The 9614-nt window shown below is 32.4% G+C and overlaps 1 protein-coding gene across 5 annotated transcripts in view; it reads left to right on the forward strand.

Annotated features, from left to right (window-relative positions):
- MMS22L (MMS22 like, DNA repair protein) overlaps nt 1–9614 on the forward strand; it is a 144009-nt gene that overhangs the window by 10222 nt on the left and 124173 nt on the right. For all 5 annotated transcript variants that reach the window (XM_037735054.1, XM_037735052.1, XM_017518956.2 and 2 more), the window contains exons 7-9: nt 739–829; nt 2344–2474; nt 6230–6343. In XM_037735054.1, coding sequence (XP_037590982.1) covers nt 739–829; nt 2344–2474; nt 6230–6343 — 336 coding nt within the window. The remainder of the gene's footprint in view (nt 1–738; nt 830–2343; nt 2475–6229; nt 6344–9614) is intronic.

The raw sequence follows: 9614 nt of genomic DNA on the forward strand, positions 1-9614 counted from the left end.
TTTTTGGTAGAAACGGGGTTTCACCATGTTGGCCAGGCTGGTCTCGAACTCCTGACCTCAGGTGATCCACCCACCTCGGCCTCCCAAAGTGTTGGGATTACCAGCATGAGCCACTGCACCCAGCCTTAACTTCTGTGTCTTAATAGGATGACAGTAATGTCTACATTATAGTCTAAATTTTTTTTTTAAAATATTTTATAGGAGTTTCTGGTCTCTCATACATTAAAAAAGAGTTTCTGCTGAGTGTGGTGGCTCATGCCTGTAATCCAAGCACTTTGGAGGCCAAGGCGGGCCGATCACCTGAGGTCGGGAGTTTAAGACCAGCCTGACCAACATGGTGAAAATACATGAAAAAAAAAAAAAAAAAAAAGAGTTTCCTAGCTAAATTCTAAGACAAAATTGTGAAAACACATATTTAAAAAAATTCTTTTACTGCCTTGCAGCTATAGTAGAGTCAGAGGTTGGTTGGAAGTTACCTTTACTATGCAAGTCTATTCAGCAGCCCCAAGGTGGTGGGTCTGTCTTAAACCAACAGGTGGAAATAATTCCTGCTTTCAAAGATCTTCAGTGAAAGAATCCTCTAATGAACAGACAGAGGTTTTCCCTGAGCTTTTGAATAGTGGTAGGTTAATTGGTTCTTTATCCTTGTGTTTATGCAGGAGTATTATGTGACATGCTATGAAATACCTAGTAAAATATTAATGAATTCTCAATCACAGTTGATAATGTTATCCACAGCTTTTTCCACCATCATGGCATTTATTACATCTCCACTTGGATATACATTGGCTGGTGCTAGAAATTCTCTACATGCTGGGTGAAAAATTGAGTAAGTTTATGGATTTATGATTTATATCCCTTATAAAATCAGCTTTTATTGCCTTTTAAACTTACATTAGTAATAAATGCTTTCTGAATTTTTTTAAAAAATCAAAGAGTAAACAAAGTAAGAAGTCAAAGTTTTATTCCTTTTTTTCCAGAAATAACTATTGGGAACAGCTTCGTTTATCTTTCCATATTTGTTTTCTATCTGTTAGTATACATATGTATAAACTGATAGCTAAAATTTTGTTTTTGTTTCTAACCACAGATATGATCATACTGTTCAGTGTGATCTTTCATTATCAGTGTTTTAGAGATCTGTTTATGTTAGTACCCATAGTTCTACTTTATCCATTTAAACGCTGCATGTTCTACTATATTTAGCATTTAAGTTACTTTCATTTTTTTGATATTACAAATAATTTTTCACTGAATACACTTGTGTATAGATATGTATCTTTAATCTGTGTACAAGTTACTCTAATATTCTTAGAGTGGACACTATTTTTTTTAAAACTGTGTTTTCAAAACACTGCATTTTTAATATGTATATGCTGCTGTTTTGCTGAATAGTAAGTCCTACTGATCTATAGACATAACTGTTAGTATGCCTTTACTTCATACTCTTGCCAGGAGTTGATACTATCAATTATGTTTTATTTTTTGCCAACTAATATGTGAAAAATGAAATGGAATTTTTTTATCTTGCAATTTCTTGGTTACTAGTGAAGTTGAACATCTTTACATTTTATTGTCTGTATTTGCTTTATTAATTATTCATTATATTTTGTAAATTTTCTTTTTTTTAGTAACAGTATATATATATTGTGGATAAATATCTTTTACGCTTATGGCTATGGTGCCTATTTATTTCTTGATCTTGCATAGGTTCCATTGCCAACCTATCATTTAGGTTGTAAAGATGTCTGTTACTCCAACACCGGCTTTTCATTTAATAAATACATATACTTATATATATCCGTACATAGAAAAATACAAAGATGTACACAAGTATATAATTTCCTCTCTCACGTGGAGTCTGAATTTCACATTACTGTTTTCTTAGAGTAATACTCAAGTGAACTTATTCTGAGATAGGTATACATTTTGGTTATATATTACCTTGGTTTGCTATTTTATTCCACAAAACAATTGCATGGGGTCAGTTTATCAGTATTGATTAAAAGAAAAATGTTTTAAAGGCTTTGTTGGTTAGAAATGTGGATGAAGATTTTATGTTCTCTCTTTTTTTTTTAAGTTGTGTTGCATTAATGCTTTTCAAAGATAGACTTATTAGGAAAAGAAGTTTATTAGATTTTACTTGGAAGAATTAGAAACTTATGAAGATAATGTTATCAGTGCTCATATAAGAAAGTTGTCCTCAAATTCAAATTTTATTTGCAAAAACAAAAAAATTTTAACTGTTTTAGTTTTGTTATAATTTAAAGATGTACAGTCACTTTTTCCTTTCTGATTTAGTAAAATCTACAGTACTTTAAAACTATTTTATTGCATTTTCAGAACAAGTTGTATATGGTCATCAGTTTATGAATCTGGCAAGTGACAATTTAACCAATGTCAGCCTATTTGAAGAACATTGTGAAACTCTCCTTTGCGATTTAATAAGCCTGTCACTCAACAGGTATGACAAGGTAATGCTTTAAGAGTTTATTTGTATTTTTGAGACTTAAAGACAACATTCTGTCCTTAATATATGTCATGTAATCTGTAAGAATTTAGTCTAAAATGATTATATGTTTCAATTTTATGTTTAGCTACTATTATCTGGGAGTTTAAAGGGAAAATAGTTTTTATTTAAACATCTAAAACAGGCTGAAATTGATATTTTAGAGCTTTTCTTTTTTTAAAGAAATATAGCCTTTTCTAGTTTAACAAAAATAAATAGATAAAGATGATGTTTGCTAAAATAATTGGAAACCTAATTTCTACCTAAATAGTAGAGGCCAGCTCTTTAATAAATTATTGTATTGTTGTTATATAATAATAAGAAAAGCGCTTAAAGTTCTTTGACAGATTTTAAGAGAGGTTTGTTCCTCGTTTTCATAGAAGGTCTAGTATCATGGTTGAAATTATGTCTTTAGATTAAATTGTATTTATCATAGAGTATTTAATGGAGACAGTGACTTAAAGGTGCTACAGAACATGTTTATTTTTAAGTGGTGGAAATGTTTAGATTATTTTCTATTTCAGATTTACAAGCATAAAGACTGTTTTTGGGAAATCAAGATTTAGGGAAAAGGATTTTTATAATTTTTCAAAATTTAGATTTTTTTCATGCATTGATTATCAATATTTTTAAAATTTAGTGTGCCTATGTATTAGATTAACCAGATATGATAGACTGATGTCTTTTAAACATTTATTCATTTATTTTTGATAATTGACAAAATTATATATATTTATCATATACATCATGTTTTGATATGTGTATACATTGTGGAATGGCTAAATAGAGCCAATTAGCCTATGTATTGTCTCACATTCTTACCTTTTTTTGTGTGAGAACGCTTAAAATCTACTCTTAGTGATTTTCAAGAATACCATATAGTACATTGTTTTTAACCGTAGTCACCATGTTGAGTTTATTCCTCTTATCTAACGGAAATTTTGTATGCTTTGACCAACATCTCCCCTGCCTCCCTCCTATTCCTCCTCATTGGTAAGGATCATTCTACTCTGCTTCCATGAGTTCAGCTTTTTTAGATTCCACATATAAATGAGATTATGTGTTATTTTTCTTCTGTGCCTGGCTTACTTCACTTAACATAATGTCCTCCAGGTTCATCCATATTGTTGCAGATGACAGTATTTCCTTCTTCTCAAGGTTGAATAGTAGGGTCATGCACTGTGGAACGAAGTTTCAGTCAGTGACAGACCACATGTACAAGGTGGCTACACCACATTGCCTAGGTGTGCAGTAGTAGGTTTAAGTACAATAAATCATGTTAACATGAAGATACACTTCTCAGAATGTGTCCTGCTGTTAAGTGACACATGACTGTATTCCATTGCGCAAATAAACCACATTTTCTTTATGCATTCATCTATTGATGGACAGTTTGGTTCATTCCATGTCTTGACTATTGTAAATAATGCTGCAGTGAACCTGGGAATGCAGTTATCTCTTCAACATAATAATTTTATTTTCATTGCAAATATACCTAGTAGGATTGCTGGATCATGTGGTAGTTCTATTTTTAATTTTATGTAAATCAACTTGCGTACTATTATACATGATGGCTGTACCAATTTATATTCTCACCAAACTGTGCAAGGGTTTTCTTGTCACCACATCCTCTCCAGCACTTGTTATCTTTTGTTGTTTTGGTGATAGCCATTATAATAGGTGTGAGGTGATATCATCAAGTTGTAATTTGCATTTTCATAATTATTAGTGATGTTAAGCATTTTTCATATGCTGCTTGGCCATTTGTATGTCTTCTTTTAAGAAATATCTATTTATATTTTTTGTCCATTTTGTAATTGGGTTATTTGTTTTCTTGCTGTTGAGTTATTTGGGTTCCTTATATATTTAAGATACTAACCCCTTATTAGATATATGGTTTGCAAATATTTTCTTCCATTCTGCAGGTTTTCCTTCATTCCATTTTTTTTTTTTCTGTGCAGATGTTTGTTTGTTTTCATTTTTGTGGCCTGTGCTTTTGGAGTTATACCCAAGAAGTCATTTGCCAGACCACTGTCATATAGCTTTTCCCTCATGTTTTATTCTTGCTCTACAGTTTCAGGTCTTACATTTAAGTCTTTAATTTATTTTGAGTTGATTCTTCTATGTAGTGTGAAATAAGGGCCTAAATTCATTCTACGAGTGGATATCCAGTTGTCTCAGACTGTTTATTGAAGAAGCTGTCCTTTCCCCATGGCATACTGTATTCATATTTGTTAAAATTCAGTTGACTATAAATGCCTAGATTTATGTTTGAGCTCTCTACTCTGTTCTATTTTGTTCTGTGTCTATTTGTATGCTAGCACCACACTGTTTTGATTACTATAACTTTATAGTATATTTTGAAGTCAGGTAGTGTCAATGCCTCGAGCTTTGTTCTTTTTACTAATGATCTATTCAGGACTTTTTGTGATTTCCTGCCAATTTTAGGATTGTTTTTTCTATTTCTATGAAAAGTGTCATTAAGTATTTTGGTAGGGACTTCATTGAATCTGTAGGTCACTTTAGGTAGTATGGACCTTTTAATAATATCTCTTCCAACTCATGAACAAAAGATAGTTTTGTACTTATTCATGTTGTGTTCAGTTTATTTCATCAGAGTTTTATATTTTTCATTGTACTGGCCTTTCACTCTGGTTAAATTTATCCATAAATATTTTTATTTTTGTAGGTATGTACTATATGTGGGATTGTGTCATTGATTTCTTTTTTGGATAGTTTGTTGTTATTGTATAGAAATGCTATGGTATTTTTTATGTTGGTTTGGTATCCTGCAACTTTCCTGAATTTGCTTATTCTAATGATTTTTGGTGATGTCTTTAGAGGCTTCTGTATGTAAGATCATGTTATCTACAAACAGCAACAATCTTAACTTATTTCTTTTCGTTTAGATGACTTTTATTTCTTTTGCTCAATTGCTGTGGCTATGATTTCTAGTAAAATCCTAATACTACTTCTTTTTTTTTTTTTTCACTTTGTATTAGGGTAGAAATATGTACATAATTTATGTAAAATATTACACACATGAATTTAAAAAGCTTCCTAGCTGTATTTGTAAATATTATGTATATTCTATACATTACCTAGGATTTTTTGTTAAAAAGTAAATAATTTAGAAATTACTTAATCTTTTTAAAACCCTAATAACTGTATTTATTCTGTCTTGCAAAATTTTTACTCTGTTTTACAGTGAATCAAAATTTATTTTCTAATCTTTTTATTAGAAGTCTTTTGTTGTAGAAGACTTAGGTCAAGATAAGCAAACTAGCCCTGAGGTATAATCTATCCCACTGCCTATTTTTGTGAATATAGTTTTATTGGACTATAACCCTGTCCATTTCTCTTACATGTTATCTGTAACTGTTGTACTGAAATGGCAGAGTTCAATAGTTGTGACAGAGACTATATTGCCAACAAACTCTTAAATATGTCCTATGTAGCCCTTTATAGAAAAAGTTTGCTGACCGCTGGACTAGATGATTTAAATGGTTTTTTAAGTTGAAATCTAATTTATTCTATACTTTTGGTTTTAAAATGGAAATTATCTTAAAAGTTAAATGAAGTGGCACATTTTCAGTAAATAATTTTTTTTGAGAAATTTTAAGTCATCTAAATCATTCTTTTAAAAGTATTTGGAAGCTATGTGGCATTTAAAGTTCTGTTGCTGTCTTATAATGAACTCATTTTGGTTCTTTTCTATAGGTTAGGCCCTCTGAATCATTAATGAGTCACCATTGTCCATGTTCATGCATTAAAGAATTATGGATTCTACTCATTCATCTTCTAGACCACAGAAGTAAATGGTCTCTCTCAGAAGTAAGTTGGAAAATTGATGTATTAATCATTGTTACTAACCTTTATATTGATTTAATCCAGTGGTTTTGACTGAGAAAAATTTTAACTTTCTTTTTTATAATTAGGCAGTAATAACCACCAAATAGAGCAGTAACTAAGTACTGAATGCCTACTTACTTTTCAACCCTAATTATTTTTAGCCCCAAGTTAGTAATATGAAAAATCTAAGAGTAGTACAAGGTTCGACGCTTATTTTTTCAAGTTTTGTTGTTGTTGTTCTATCAGAAATCTTTTAGGCTAAGGTATTTAATACCCATTAGTAACTTAGAAAACATTTTAGTCAGGAAATATGGCAGATTTAGAAGAATTGTCACACAATAAAACAGGTTTCTATTATTCAAGTTTATAGCATCTTATTTCAAGGAGGGAGGAAGAGAAGCACAAAGGGAAAGATGAGAAACTTTCTTTCACTTCATTTTCAGTCATGTCTTCAGATCAGGGCTTTATTTTATTTCAAATGCTTTAGGTTATTGAAAAAGGGAAGTGCCCCTAGGCAGAAGTAAGTAAAACAGTCTCTTGTAAAACAACATTAAAAATGATTTATGTTATATGAAAAGGTGCTTTTGATTTTTCATGGATTTAAAAATTTTCCAATTTTCTGTAATTTGGGGTTTGGGTGGTGCTATCTTTTTTTTTTTTTTTGAAACTTTGAAACAGAGTCTTGCTCTGTCACCCAGGTTAGAGTGCTCACGACAACTCTGCCTCTGCACGATCTCAGCTCACTACAACCTTCGCTTCCCAGGTTCAAGCAATTTTCATGCCTTAGTCTCCTGAGTAGCTAGGATTACAGGCATGCACCACTGTGGCCAGTTAATTTTTTTATTTTTAGTAGAGAGGACGTTTTACCATGTTTCCCAGGCTGGTCTTTAACTTCTGACCTCAAGCAATCCACCTGCCTTGGCCTTGCACAGTGCTAGGATTACAAGTATGAGCCACCAGGCCTAGCCTGCTATCTTTTTTTTAGTAACAACTCTATCTTTATAGGTTTACAAGTACTGTATTTATTTTGAGTTATTTTAGCAGCAAATAAGTGTAAACTTAATATATTTTTGCTTATTATTGAGTAAAAATTTTTTTTTCATAAGTTAGAGGCAGTTGCTGAATTGTATAAACTTGCACTTTGGCTTTCAGGCATTATAAGGTACAAGAAAAGAAAATAAAGTTCAGAGTTGGACAAGCTGGTAGCCTACAACTACCCCAATTATCCATAAAACTGGTCTCTCAGAAAGATGAGCTAGAAACTAAACTAGATTTTTAAGGAAAATTGACTATCTTTAACTGTGGTGCTTTTCAGAAGCTTGAAATTGCTTCTGTGTATTTTTTATTGTATTCTAGTCCTTATGTGGGTTTACAGACTGAGTTCATGTTACCTAAAGATTTCAAGCCACTGAGCCCAGGATATTGAGGCTACAGTGAGCCAAGATTGTGCCACTGTACTGCAGCCTGGATGACAAAGTAAGACACTGTCTTGAAAAAAGAAAAAAAAATTTCAAGCCATTGAATTCTGGGTAGCCAAGAACAATGGATGGATGCCTAAACCCACATCTTCCTACATAATCTTCCAACAAAATATGGAAAAGCAAAATCAAATATATTTACTGTTGACTCTTGATCAATGTGAGGGTTAGGGGTGCTGACCCGCCCCTTGCAGCCAGAAAGCTGCATGTAACTTTTGACTTCCCCAGAACTTAACCATTAGTAGCCTACTGTTGACTTTAGTCCTTACCAATAACATAAAGAAACAATTAACATGTATTTTGTGTGTTATGTGTATTATATTATATACTGTATTTTTATGGTAAAATAAACTAGAAGAAATAAAACGTGAAAACCATAAGATAATCTTTACTTCTTATTAATTAAGTGGAAGTAGGTCAACATAAAGGTCTTCATCCTCATCTTCATGTTGAGTAGGCTAAGGAGGAGAAAGAAGAGGAGGAGTTGGTCTTGCTGTCTTAGAGGTAGTAGAGATGGAAGAAAATCCATGTATAAGCTCACCCATGCATTTCAAACCTGTGTTGTTCAAATGTCAGCTGTATACAGAAACATTCATATTATATAACTGCAAATAGGTGTGCTTAGTACTGTCAATTTTAAAAACAGAAAACCACTTCTTAAGCTCTTACCAAAGGCCTTTCTAACAAGGCAGGACAGTCTGAGAAAAACTACTCAGAGAAGGGAACTAGCAGTGGTTATAGAACTGCTTTAAAATCATTGCCAGAATGTGAAGATACTGAAAAAGTTTTTTTGTAGATCAGAGAACTTATGATATGAAAGAAACATAGAAGTGTCCATACAACATGGAGTTTCTGTAAAGTAAAAAGGCAAAAATGAGTCATGGTACCTGTTGGTGATTGGGTGATGAAGGGGGCCAGAAGAGAAAGCAGAAAATTTAGGGTCTTAAAACACCATCACCAAAAAAAAGAATAAATCAAAGGACTCATACCCACTTCCACCACCAAAAAAAAAAAAAAAAAAAAAAAAAAAAAAAACAAAAAAAAAGGAAAGGAAATTCAGCAAAGAAATGGGACTTTGGTACATTGTCAAAAGAAGGTGCCCCTGAATTAAGAATCTTTTAAGCTAGTCCTATTCTACAAAATGAACAGAATAAAACCAGACCTTTATAAGTTACTAGAAGAAAACATTTGATATGCTTTAGTCCATGGTACCCTCTCCCCTAGAAACAACTATAAAGCAGAAAGAAGACAGTGACAACACTGCAGATTGAATTAGTTTGTCTGTTCAGACTACATCTGGGGGTATAGAAAAACACCTTGAATAAGATATTCAAATGTTAAAAACAAATGGACAGAAAACCAAGATGGATGGAAAGAGTACATTGAATGCAAGAAAGAAATAGGAAGAGGAATATTATATCAGAATTGACTAAGTTACAAGATGACTAAGGGAGAATGGGCTTAAATGAAAATTTAATAAGGCGTATAGAAGAAAGGTTGAAAAACAACTAAGGGAATAAAAATTAGATAAATATAAAGAGTTTGTGAGAAAATGGTTGAGATGGAAGATAGGCAGAGACAAAATAACCATATATATAAATGCAATCGAGGAGAGAGATCCAAGATGGCTGATCACTAGCAGCTCGGGATTGCAGGTCCCACTGAAAGAGCAGAGAACGAGAGGACGCCACACTTTCAGATCAATTTTTGTTGCTCACACACCAGGAGATTCCCAGCGGAGGAGCCCCACGTGTCACCAGCGTGACTCTTGAGGC

Source organism: Cebus imitator, unplaced genomic scaffold, assembly GCF_001604975.1.
Source record: "Cebus imitator isolate Cc_AM_T3 unplaced genomic scaffold, Cebus_imitator-1.0 Scaffold717, whole genome shotgun sequence".
Classification (NCBI taxonomy): Eukaryota; Metazoa; Chordata; class Mammalia; order Primates; family Cebidae; genus Cebus; species Cebus imitator.